Genomic DNA, 12,757 nt, shown 5'->3' with positions numbered 1-12,757 from the left:
TCGTTGTATTAAACTTATTTAAACCCAATTTTGAAATATTTAAGATTTGTCTCTCAATGTATTTACTTTTTATTATAAAAATAAATAAATAAATAAATAAATCCTCAAAATTTGAAAATGTTTTCAAAATTTAAGTCCAATTTCTTAAACTAAAACAAAAAGGCTACAATTTTGATAAATACATCTAAAAATAATAATTTGAGAAAAGAAATTAACAAAAAAAAAAAAAAGAATTATAATACTTAATCGATGTCGATCTATTAAGAGGAAACCAAATATGGTAGAAATGTGCTATGAGATTACATGAAGGACCTAAAATTCAAGGGTGGCCAATTATTGTCTATCTATTCATCTCTTTTGATTTTGAAGACTACATTGTTGTGGGTCTCTCATAAAATATAGACCCCTCCCTCCTCCTCAAGTCATGGAGTTCATTTGTTTATCCCATCAACTAATGATCCTTTTGATTAATTGGTACTGCAAATACAACTTACAATGTTTATATGCAAAATTCGACACGAGTCGATGTCTCTGCCGATGGATAGAAATTCGATTCAGTCTCGAGCTGCTTATGCTACTTCTCCCAAAGTTCCTTTTCTGTCAGCTGATAAGCTTGTAGCTTCTTTTTTGGATTCATCGTCCAATCTTTCATTGAAATGGTCTCTCAGAAATTCTACAGCCATAAAAGTTAGAGCAGAAGCTGGAATGTACCATGTGATTCTGGGTATGCTACCCCTAAACATCCCCTTTGTTCCTTCACTCCCCCATATAGTTCTCACTGCATCTAACCAGCTGTTATACCTGAGGATTTTATGAGAAAGTACCGTATATAAACATCATCTCGAACAACTATCAAGATCGATTAAGCCGATGACACTGGACGTGAAGTGAGGAATTTCTCTAGAAAAAACATGTTCAAGCGGGTTGATAATCATCTGATACCTGAAAGTTGATCCCTGAACTTGCATTCTTGTTTTGATCACATCCAAGGGAGTGGTCAGATAAGCACTGAGACCTAGCAATTTCAGACCCATGCATTAGAACACCAACCACACATGCTAAAAGTGATATTTTTAAAGAAAAAATGAACTTCAGAACTTAATTATTAACGGTGAAGTGCAGTCAAGATGCATACCACCAGCTAATCCCCCCAACACAAGTCCTTCCAAGGAGCTATTAACATCTGAATTAGGCATCCATCTTTGCTTCCCATGCTCGGTCAAATCTTTTAGCGCCTCATAAAACATGACCTGCAGTGCGATAAAGAAACCTTAATTGATAAACTCATCAAACAGACATCAATAGAGAATCGATATCCCTTTGGAGGGAGAAATGTTATTTTCATTAATTTAAAATTGTTTGTTCTTCCCTCTGCTGATCCATTTGTCAGTGAGAAAGTCCACAAGACAGTCGATGAAAGCATCAAGAATTTTTTTTTCAACCCATTTAACTTGTGTATAGCATAAAGAACCCCAAGACAAAATAAGTCGAAGGAACAAGACTCAAATAAAGTATACAAGTTAAGCAACGGTGAAATAATTAAATATAAGATTACGACCTAAGGTAAACTTCTATAAAAATTAGCTTCAGTCAGTATACAAGCGTGTGAACACAAGAGGTGTCCTTTTCTAGATTAATCAATTAGCAACTGAGAATTGTGCTATGGATCTGGCATGACAGTAATATCTGCAGATACATAACTGATAAATCAATACAAAACAAAACGATCCAAGAGCAACTAACAGATGAGAAAGGCAGCCAACTCAAACAAAGGTACTCAAATTCCAAATTTATATACCATTAGACCAGCAAACGGCACATCCCTGGCAAGTGTAGACCAATATCTGGCAAGATAAAAGGAGAGCATCAAAATCATGCAGAAGTTATTTTTCACTCTCAGTATACTTTGCTAACGAAATTATGAAAATAAAATAAAAAAGATAAAATCAAATGGTTCAGAGTTCAGACCCTGCATACAATCCTCTTAGTCCTTGTTGCTTCAAGATTGAACGACCAGCCTGGAACATCCCTGAATAATAGCCATACATTTGCCCACCATGCTTCACAGAGATATTATCCTTCATGGGAAGGGAGCTCCAAGATGACCTTGTGCCTTGAACTTGCATCCGTTGCTTCATAACTTCACATGGAACATATACAAATGAACCCAGTGTATCACCTGAAATGGACAAAGGAAAAGAAGAGTCAGAGATCAAATGTAGCAGTCCAAGCCCACCACTAGTAGACATTGTCTGTTTTGGCCATGTCTATTTAGGCCTGTTACATATTGTCGTCAGTCTCACGATTTTAAAACGCATTTGCTGGGGAGAGGTCTCCACACCCTTATAGAAAATGCTTCGTTCCTCTCTCCAGCCAATGTGGGATCTCACACCATGAAACATGTAAAAGCTTGGAATAATGTTCACACAGAATTTGGTTTACAGTAATTAGAATTGGAGGTTCGGGGCCAACAAATAAAATTATTCGTTGAAAGGAAGTAATTGGATGTGGATGCCTTGGGTCACTGCCTTTGAAAAACGAAATAGGGGAATCCTCATTTATAGATCTGAACAGCGCATTATTCAGACATGAAACATAATCTATACGAGTCCCAAGAGAAAGGGGTAATGAATGAATCTCATTAACTAGTGTAGAATGAAACAAGAAGCGCAAATACACACATAATTATTTCTTTGGTGAATTCATCAGCATTGAACTTCGTCAAAAAGGCTACAGTAATGATCATGAGGTGGCATGACTCAAAAGTGAGATAAATCTTTTGGGATATCAAGGATTGATTACCAACTGCTCCAGCAATGAAATGAGCCCAATGACCGCCAAGGCTAGGATGTGTTTCTTCAATCCATTTCTTGCTGGACTCAATGACACCAAAGTATGTAGCTCCAGTGGCAAGTGAGCCAGTAACTCCAGGAGCTATACCCCTATAAAAGCCTAAAAAGCGATTAGATGATGATAAAAAACCAAATAATACAGCAAAGCTAGATGCGTGAACTTATCAAGTAACACAAAAGAGTGTAAAGGGTACCCCTAAATCCGTCAATTTTCCATACTGATTGGACCATCTGCAACAGGCCCTTTTGATTCTGATATAAATGAGATAAATAACCAATTTAGAGTTAGGAAATTCAAAATAAACAAGGTCTTTTGGGGAGGGGGACGAACAATATATCACTAGATGCCGCAGAAAATCCATCATATTAATGATTAAAATAGAATTTAAAATTTTCACCAAGCTGGTATCCTGAAAATAAGATCAAAGTATTTTCATCAACTGACACAATTTATGAGCTCGCCTACGCGTCGTACTTGACTTCCATATAGAATAGCCTGGCTTTGAATCCGAGTCTTTATAGTATCAATAGGGTGCATCATTCCTTCTCCAAATGCTCCAGCAATAGCTCCCCATATAAATTCCCTCCATGCTGCAGGAAAATATAGCATATTTGTAATAAAGTATCTATATCCATTTAAATCAAACATATAGCAATTCACTACGTGTGCTACAAGACTAAGAAGCTTATTGTTAACTAAAACTAGCACGTATTTACAATATCTTCTCTAGCGCATCAAACATTAGACAAAATCCATGAAGCATTAGGGAAGCAAACACTCAAATCTTCAATCTCTATTATTTTACTCGTAGTTTTCCATGACAAAAAAGTCGAAAATAATTTTTACTCTTATTTCCTACATTTCTCCATGTTCCTACTACTCTGTTGGTGAATTCAATCCAGTAAAGTAAACGATTAAGCCGCTAGCATTCCAGCAAGAACAAAGTAAAAAAAAAAAAAAAACAAAAATGCTCACCAAAGAACTGATTAGAAGTTGCAGTTCTCAAAGCTCGGTCGTTATTGGAAGTTGAGGAGTGGGCCGCCATTCGAAATGCGTAGAGCGAGCTAGAGTTGCTCCAAGTTCTCCGTCTCCACTCTCAGATGGAGATGGCGGGCATTTACTCCTGTATTGGGCTTCTGGACAGGAAAAGTTAGGGCTTAGTTAAAATTTTAGTTAAATTGTAGATATATATATATATATATATTTATTTATTTATTTATTTATTTATTTGACTAATAGTTAAATTTCCCATCAAATATTGATTTTTTCTAGTAAGTTATTCTCGTTAAATTGAAACAGAATATCGAGTATTTATAATTTAATCCACAAATTATATTTCAGTTTTATTTATTATTTTAATATATAATTTATGGATGAAAATAAACGTTTTATTTAATATTTAAAGCACAATAATTTACCCCTTTTTATTTATGGCGGGACATTTCAGTGAGAGGAAAATTGCGCGGGTGGGTAGTTGGGCGTCGGTTTTCTCTGTGCTATCCTGTCGCTGCCGCATTTGAATTGCTCGAATTGTGATGCGGCTGAATGGTTTGAACGCCTCGCAGCAACACGTAACATCTCTATTTCTCTGTCGCATGAATTAAACTGTTTCAATTTTACACGAAGCGTTTAGTTTCTCCATCGTCTTCCTAATTAGCTATTGAGATTTAGTATTGGACGGAGAGTCGTTGGACCGTTTTAGCTGACTGTATTGTTGATTAATTGTATCGGTTTGATTCAATTCTTTGATTTGTAGAAATGAACTGTGGAGTTGAGTATGATTCTACTTGTTTTATGCTTTTGTTTTTCTCCGCTTAGTGATCTCTCTTGTTGTATTTTGGTCTATGATAGAAGAGATTGCATCTAGAACAAGCCGCGTCGGGTTGACAATTTCGAGATCCAGTGTTTTTAAGAAAAAAATGATGCACATTCAAGCGCATTGTCTGGATGGTGCCATTCGGTACGTTTCTTTTGACTCGGGATAGCAATTTACCATTCATCGAACTTTGGTTTGGTTTCTATTTGTTATCAGTTTATTCTGTGCCTTGAAATTTGTTTCAACTTATTAATGCATTAGTGCATGTGAAACGACATATTTAAGCCGCTTTAGTGACTTAAAGGGACGAGGGTGGAGAGAAGTAATACACTGTAATGATGTAATTTTTTTCTTTGGCGGTTGTGCCCTCTCCGCTAGCGGAAGCGGTGCAAATTTGTATAATTGAAAAATAATTTTCATCTAATAATTCTCCTTATGGAATACAAATCTAGTGGAAGTTTTGGTGGAGAACTTGGTGCAGAAGCCTTCGAGTTCTCTCGCCAGTGCCGATGGACCACAGTAGAAAACCCCTGTTTAAAACCAAACCACCTTCTCGGTAAGTAGTTTTTTGGTTGAGGGAGGGGGGAGGGGGGAGGGGGTTGCCACAGTCAACAAAGTCTTAGTTGAAGGATTAAGGAAAGTCTAATTTTTCTTTGATCTTACCAATTCTCTCTCCTCTGTGCCTCTGAACCAAATTCGAGAAGATGTTTATCCAGTTTGGGCGACCAAAATGAGTGCTTACCTAAAAATTGAAGAGATATAAACATGTCATCATTTCATTTTGAAATTTCAATCAATTGTTAACTCATTTCAGCAAACACTTATTGATAATATCACACAGAAACAACATTGTTCTCTTGAAGGTTTTTCTTATCTAAAATTGCTTGTATGCAGTAATTAACAATTATTTTGCTATATCTTATCTATTATTTTATGAAAATTTTAAGCAAATAAGAAACTAAGGCAGAGAAATACCCTTTCAATGTAGTTTTAAGGTAAGACACAATTAAATAGATATGGAAGTGGTTCTTTAGTAACTAATTTCGAAGGCTTAAGTCCAACTTTGCGATCTCAAGAATGCAGCATACTTCCCAAAGTAATACATATTATAAACTAATCTAGGAAGTAAGAGATTAGGCAAGCTTGGCAGCTATGTGTACCTATGTACTTAAAGCATTTCATCTTTTAGGAGAAAGGAACACGCATTTTATAGGATTTGATTGATTTAAAACTTGTTACTCAGTTCAATGGCGTAGCCTACACTACGTGGGTTACTTTCTTTTTTAACAAGAAATTATGGGACTTACAGATTCCTCATTCAATTTTTAGACAAGGTAAGGTGGCCGATGGTTTATCTTTCTCTTAGGTTCAGGCCGTGTATATGGAAACTTACAGGAGTCTTAGAGACAATGTCGATGCCCCTTCGAGTATAATGTAGGGCTTGAATTGCTCTGATCAAAACAGACCTTACATCATCTTCATGATGTACACTAGTGAGGAAATTGTGCATCTCCACAGCTAACTAAGAGCATTGTAACATAAGAATGGTTTTAAAAATACAAATGTCAGCCAGTATATCTCAAAGCATATTTGCAGAACTAAAGTATTGAGTTACGTTGTTTTTACCTGAGTTTGGTCTGAGTGTGTTAAATCGTTCATGAAGTCTTTAAACCAATCAAAGGAACTTTGCTCTCTCGTAACCCAGTAAAGGTAGGTTTTGGATTTACTTGGGCTGCCTTTTCCAATTTCAGTCTACTCAATTTTAAACCAAAGTCAAGCTTTGTTGATGATAAGTAATGGAAGGAAACTGAGGCAATAAAATCAAGGGAAAAAGGAGTCTTACATGGCCATCACATTTCCCAGTTAACCTGTTTAGAACATCTTTTAGGATGCTCATGAAGGGTGTGGCTCCAATACCCAGGCCAATTAGCACCACATGGTTGTACTTGACATGGTCTTGAGAAGCAGCACCATAGGGTCCATCAATGAATATTTTCGGGTACTCCTTCGAAGCAGAAGTTCCCTAGAAGTCATAAATTTGTATGATTGAGACTGACTTGATTATCCTTCCATTTTACCTCTAGGTAGAGAGTCAGCTTTAAGTTAGAATGCTCAACCTAGTCCTAGAGAATGTATCTAGTACTTATCATAGAACTCTCTCTTATTTCCTTCATGATTTAAGTTCTCATGAAAAATTACACTAATTACTTATAAGAACTAAACAATAATGAAAGAGATATGATGCTTTTAGAGAATTGTAAAATTTTATCTTTCCCACCAATCACCCTTCACTCATTACCTCATGAAACAGGCTGTATAGCTCATAACTCCAATCTCCCAGATTTCTGATATGCATGCTGAGGTGGGTATCTTGTGGGGCAGAAGTTAATGAAAACGGGTGCCTAAAAAATGAAGAAGATACATTTTAGTAAGTAAAGAATTAATGAGAATAGCTATTAGAACTTAGAAAACTGAAACTTATTAGGATGTATTACCATTCAAGTGGGGAGATTTGAGGGCATTGGATTAATACGTACATCCCACTTCGATACTTGAATCTCTCTGGTTTGCTCAACTTGAGAAATAAAACTTTTCCTGAATAAGTCCTTGCCTTTATATAATACAAAATAAACATACAAATGTTGTTAAATACTCATATTAGAGGTTGCTGTCCTCATCTCGTTTAAATCGGAAGGTAAAATAGGAATACCTTCAAAACTTTCACTTCGTACAAACATGATCTAATCGCTCTATAAATCCTCTCTCCTGTATATAATAGAACTGGAATTGCTATATACATCCAAGTCTTCACAAAAACAAAAAAAAGAGGGAAAAAGGTTGAACAGATCAGAATCAGCTTTAAAATTTGAGCATCTAGAGAATACTTTGAAGAGAATCTATGATGCACTTACGAAATTTAAGCTGAGAAAAGTGGCTTACCGTTTTTTCAGTTGCTTTGTCGGTTAGGAATAGGAATATGGAGTGAACTATGAGTAATGCATATACAAATACGAACAAATGGTGGGAATACCAAAATGTATTATATCCTGTGACATGTTGGATAGACCTTGGAAGTGAGGCTGATTTGCGGCGCGGCCACTTTGTAGCCAGCAAAAATGCAATTGCCATCAATGTGACCATAATAATGCCTGTTAGCGTCTCAGTTGTGGACAAGATTTCAAGGTAAGATGGCTGATGGTAGTTGAACCGAGAAGCAATAGTTCGCTGAAAAATTGTCTTGTCACAGTTACTAATTCTTGGAAAATCACAAACAAGATGGGTTCCTCCATGTAGGATAACTCCGACTGCAATGCCTCCTGCAACTAACTAGGTTGGAAAAACATATGCATTAGTGTAGTTTGTGGACAAACCAATGAAAATTTAACCAAGTACATACATAGGAGTTGCCAAATTACAGACTTGTTTTTGTTATGCAACCCAAATATAAAATACCGAAGCTTCGTTTACCTTGTGGAAATTTAAATTGTCGTTGAAAGGAATGACCGAGTTCAGAGACAAATTTCTACGAAGCCGTGTAATTGTGCTTCGGCAAACAGGGAGCAAGATTAGAGCCATGTTAAATTTCAAAGTCTCTGCTGCTCCCTTGGCAATCGAGAGGCAATAACCCATGACTTCAAACTCCATTCGTCTGCAGTATTGAATGAATTTCCAGTAGAACAATGCAAGGCATATGACCAACCACAAAGCCACCATCCATGCTCGTCTCCATTGAGATCTGAGCAACATTTCAGCCTCACATATCGACTCTTGAAATGGGTCATGGCTATACCCGTTGAGTGAATTTGATGACCGTTTGTTTAGAGGGGAAATAGCGTTAGGGGAGGTTATCTTGAAGAGCTTCTCAAATTGAGGTAGCTGCAATTTACGTAACAGATTAGTGTAAAGAAGATTAGTAATACACTGAATATTACTAATCTCAAAGACTATAAAGCATATTAATTTAACTATAAAGCCTTAGATGACTCGTAATACACTGAATATTTTCTCACCTCTATTGTTGAATTCAATGCATGTATATACACTTACACAAGGCTGAACAGAATGAGTTGAATTTACGTCACAATTTTTCTCACCCATACAGTGATCAACATAATGTACCCAGAGACATTTAATATATCCATCACCAAAACGGTAATCCCCCCGCCCCTTTTTGGCATCTTTGAACTCGTTTGATCTGTTTGATGGCAATGCATTTGATACAACAGCAGGATAGAGTATTGAGTAGATAGGACCACCTTATATGACCTTAGTATGTGTCTTCGTTTGTTCTTATTTGCTTTTTGGATTAAAAAACTGCTGGGAGTATGGTCAAAGTCTCCTATGGGCTAGATTAGGAGAAAATTGTGACCACAGCCTTACATTGGTTAGATGAGGGGAAGATTAGGAGTATATAAGTGATTGGTATGATATATTTTGAGTAAGACCAAAAGTAAAATCATGAGCATTTATGCCCAAAGTAGACAATAGCATATTAGAGATACTCAATGTTTCACTGAAAGTCCAAAATAAACCAATGTAGTTGTTCTTGAAATGATATTAGGTAATACATGTTTGGTAATCCCAAAGTACTGGATATGTTCTCAATTTTTCTCTAACCATTAGGTGCACAATTAATGTTACTTTACTCAAAATGTTACTCAGATTCATTTTGAAGAAAACTAATATGTCTGCTACTTGATAATTAATACTAGTGAAAGGACTCGTGATATGTAGATACTTTAACGGCGGATCCATAGTTGCTGTTGTTTAAATAAGATGAAATTTATCTTAAATCTGAAGGAAAACAATATCGAAACATATAATAATACCTCAATGTAGCCCTGCTTTCCTTCATCTAGTACTTCCATGACTAAAGCAGCATAATCTTCTCCTTCTTCATGGGTCACAGATAACTTATTGGTACTAGCAGTTAACAGTATTATCTGAAAGTCCCAAATTTATTATAATGTTAACACCAAAACAAATAAAACCTTATTCTTTCCCACATCCCGAAAAGAAGAGAAATATTGTAAAAGTTCAGAGAGACCTGTTTGATATCTTTCTCAGTTACCCTTCCATCCATATTCCTATCACAACTGAAGGAAATTACACAAATGGGAAAGGTGATCAGTAATAGGAGGAATTGGTTTTACATTTATTGCCAAATAAAAAGGCAAAGAATTGAGAATTAGGGGATATTAGTTTTTACAGGTCAAATAGAAGTCTTGTTCTTGAATTAACACTCGAATGACTCAACCGGCACCAGAGATTATGAAATTCACTTTTGGTGATTTCTATTTGCCAATCTTTTCTTCTTCTTAGCGCCCTCAAGAGTTCGTAAGCAAATTCCTCGGACTCTGACATTCCTACTCGAAAGATGGTGATGGAAGAGATAAATGGTTAATACATAAATTCATTTATTAAGAAGAAACACTTCTGTCTTGAATAGTTCAAATGCTTGACTATGTTTGTAAAATTTAAAATATATTTATGGACTATTGACACAATTTAGCTTTTCTCATGAATGAAGTGATCTAAATTAGTTATGTAATGCTTTCCTGATTACTTTGTTGCTTTTCCGACGTTAGAGTTTGACTGATGAATGATTCAAATAATTTCTTATTAAGCTAGAGTCTCTGAGTTTTTGATATCTCATTTTTCTCATTGTCTTTGATTGTTGGGAAGAGGGAAGGACTAGAAATTAGAACAAAAAAAAAAACAGAGAGAACCGTGTTGCTTAGCATCTCACCTATACAGAAGGCAAAATTAGACCACTTCACGGCTGGTTCAGATCCAACACTGGTCCAAGACAGCTGATCGAACCGCTTCTCTGCCAATTTCCATTCACTTCCATTGTCACAAAGAAAGTCAATAAATCGCAGTCGTGGAGCATACCACGATCTGTCCTCATTCTGACCTGAAAAACTAAATGTGTCATTTTGGAAAGAAGAGGATGAGCGGGACGAAGAAGTGGATGATGACGATGAAGAAGAAGGAGAGAGAGCAAAGGCAGCTGAGAGAGAGAGTCTCTGCTCTGTCTGTCTCTCCAAATGAATTTCCATTGATAGGACTCTCCTCTAATCTGGGCAGGTTCAGTATTTTCATTCAAAACTGAAAAAATGTATCCATTTCTCCCCTTCTCTTCAAGAAAACTTAGCTGTACTGCCCCTGCAAATCCGAAGGAAAATGAATGCGAGCTAGTTTATGAATGGAAGCTGAAGTTGGTGGTGAGAAATAAGTCATACATTGGGACTAACACATGAAGTTGTATTCCATGTTTGCTTCCTTATTTTCATTGACAAGTTTGTGGTTGAAATATAGGGGCAGTTGAGAATATATATAGAAAAGGACAATGGAAGGTTGAGCATATGTACATTTGGTGGCGTATTGGTTTGATTGAAATGTGTGAATGATTAGAGATAAATAATTAAAGGAAGGGAAGAAGGTTTTGTTGGGTGGATTAGGAGAGAAAGTGATGCTGAGGCAGGTTAATCATTGGATTTCGAATATGAGATGGATGCAAACGAAAGGGATCATGTGGTTTGTTTCTGCATGCAAGAGGAGAGAGAAAGGAAGTTGACGTTTAGCAGCCATTGGATAATTATTTTTTAGTTTGGTATCTTCTTTCTTCCTGTTCTTTCATGGCGGGCGGGCGGCTGTAAGTAGTACTGTGTGTGCTGCTGCGGGATGACTCACTCTCTCTCCCCTCTTATAGATATCCTTTTTATATAAGGTATGATTTTTTATATAAGGATAGTTTATCTTCTATATTTTCTCATGGTTAATCTATGCCTTCATGCATGTGCATTCTCTCTCTCTCTCTCTTTCATTTAAAATATCTAAACTTCTCTAGATAATTATCTAGTTTTAATTTTTTTTTGTTTTGTTAATTACTTGCGTTTTACCTATGCTTTAACTTGAATTTCAAATTTATTGGTAAAAAATAGATTAGAAAGCAAAGAAGTTTATAGGGTAATTAGTATTTATAAATAATTTTTTAAAAGAAGTTCAGATACTTGATTTTGTTCTTGGACATGCGAGTCTTACATATGGTACACATGCATGTATGCATATGCAGCAGCCACATAGATGGGCATTTCTGATAATTTGATAATTCAGTATCCAATGATCAATTGAGTTCTCAGATTTACTGAGTTTGGAGAAAAAAAAAGTGGGTGTGATGTGCAGTTAGATTTACTGAACTAGGCAACCAGACGGTTGTTGAATTGCTTTCGACCTGTTTCAGGTTGAAGTGGGTGAGTGTATTTTTGTGTTGAGAATTTTCTCAGATTTGATTTTTATGATCTAATTGGAACAATCAGCTCAGCTCAGCTCACTTTAAAGTGAAACTTTCCAAAATTCTCCTATTATTAGTTTAGGGTGGCGTGTGGGGGAAGAAGAAGGTGGGCTAAATTGACCGTGATGGGTAACTTCTTAAGCCCTTTGGAAAATGAGTAACAGCCATTTTTATAATAAAACAAAAATTCAAAGAGAATGTGTTTTGAAATATATATTTAATATAGTGTTGACCATTGGGCAATGCTAAAAGCCAGAAATTAATCAAATGCCATGATGCAGAAGAAAATATGTGATCAAATTTAAAGGTTTTTCATGAAGTTAACATCTTAGCCTCACCATAGGTTTAGTAGATTACAACTCATTCTATTTTATTCTTAGGTTAGGTTTAGTAGTTCATAAATAGTTAACTCTTTACCTTCACGTTAGGTCTAGCAGTTTGAAATTTATTCTATTTTATTCTTGATGGTATAAAACTTAAAATTGGCCTTCATTCTTAGTTTGATACCAACTTTTATTTGACTTGATAATTAAATAATAAACATTTTCATATACAAAAAATCAAGTATGAATATGCTTTTCAAATTTTGGAGGAAAGAGTTCGACTACCAATATAAACCACTTATATATATATATATATATATATATATATATATATATATATATATATATATACACGAGATTTTACAATAATGTCTTTGATTAATTTTGTGTAATTTTTTAATTTTGTTTACCTCTATTCAAATTTAGAGTTTTGTTTCAACAAAATTAAAGCTTCGAGAGAAGTTCATA

General features: G+C 35.5%; 2 protein-coding genes and 1 long non-coding RNA gene across 3 annotated transcripts; 1 reads left to right on the top strand and 2 right to left on the bottom strand.

Moving 5' to 3' along the window:
* Nucleotides 1-318: 318 nt before the first annotated feature.
* Nucleotides 319-4,010, bottom strand: LOC111792231 (uncharacterized). The gene is made up of 9 exons (XM_023673581.2): nucleotides 3,829-4,010; nucleotides 3,298-3,443; nucleotides 3,047-3,104; nucleotides 2,803-2,952; nucleotides 1,969-2,179; nucleotides 1,799-1,844; nucleotides 1,136-1,250; nucleotides 943-1,015; nucleotides 319-801 (listed from the first exon to the last, which is right to left on the bottom strand). Exons 1-9 carry the CDS (start codon nucleotides 3,896-3,898, stop codon nucleotides 570-572), a joined length of 1,101 nt encoding a protein of 366 aa, XP_023529349.2. The 5' UTR covers nucleotides 3,899-4,010; the 3' UTR covers nucleotides 319-569.
* Nucleotides 4,011-4,287: 277 nt separating this feature from the next.
* LOC111793275 (uncharacterized) lies at nucleotides 4,288-4,761 on the top strand. The gene is made up of 2 exons (XR_002814908.2): nucleotides 4,288-4,424; nucleotides 4,705-4,761. It is a non-coding gene; the product is annotated as an uncharacterized LOC111793275 (long non-coding RNA).
* Nucleotides 4,762-5,005: 244 nt separating this feature from the next.
* LOC111793272 (respiratory burst oxidase homolog protein A) lies at nucleotides 5,006-11,055 on the bottom strand. The gene is made up of 15 exons (XM_023675083.2): nucleotides 10,915-11,055; nucleotides 10,419-10,837; nucleotides 9,879-10,035; nucleotides 9,717-9,765; nucleotides 9,499-9,612; nucleotides 8,138-8,545; nucleotides 7,610-7,996; nucleotides 7,380-7,475; nucleotides 7,165-7,280; nucleotides 6,969-7,071; nucleotides 6,513-6,692; nucleotides 6,296-6,421; nucleotides 6,063-6,191; nucleotides 5,333-5,411; nucleotides 5,006-5,199 (listed from the first exon to the last, which is right to left on the bottom strand). The coding sequence occupies exons 2-15, from the start codon at nucleotides 10,729-10,731 to the stop codon at nucleotides 5,090-5,092; spliced, it is 2,367 nt and encodes a 788-aa protein (XP_023530851.2). The 5' UTR covers nucleotides 10,732-10,837; nucleotides 10,915-11,055; the 3' UTR covers nucleotides 5,006-5,089.
* Between the last annotated feature and the right edge of the window lie 1,702 nt (nucleotides 11,056-12,757).

The sequence above is a fragment of the Cucurbita pepo genome, chromosome 4 (assembly GCF_057944985.1).
Source record: "Cucurbita pepo subsp. pepo isolate OVF chromosome 4, ASM5794498v1, whole genome shotgun sequence".
NCBI lineage: Eukaryota > Viridiplantae > Streptophyta > Magnoliopsida > Cucurbitales > Cucurbitaceae > Cucurbita > Cucurbita pepo.
The sequence above is the reverse complement of the archived record's forward strand: the minus strand, read 5'-3'. Positions and strand labels throughout refer to the sequence as shown.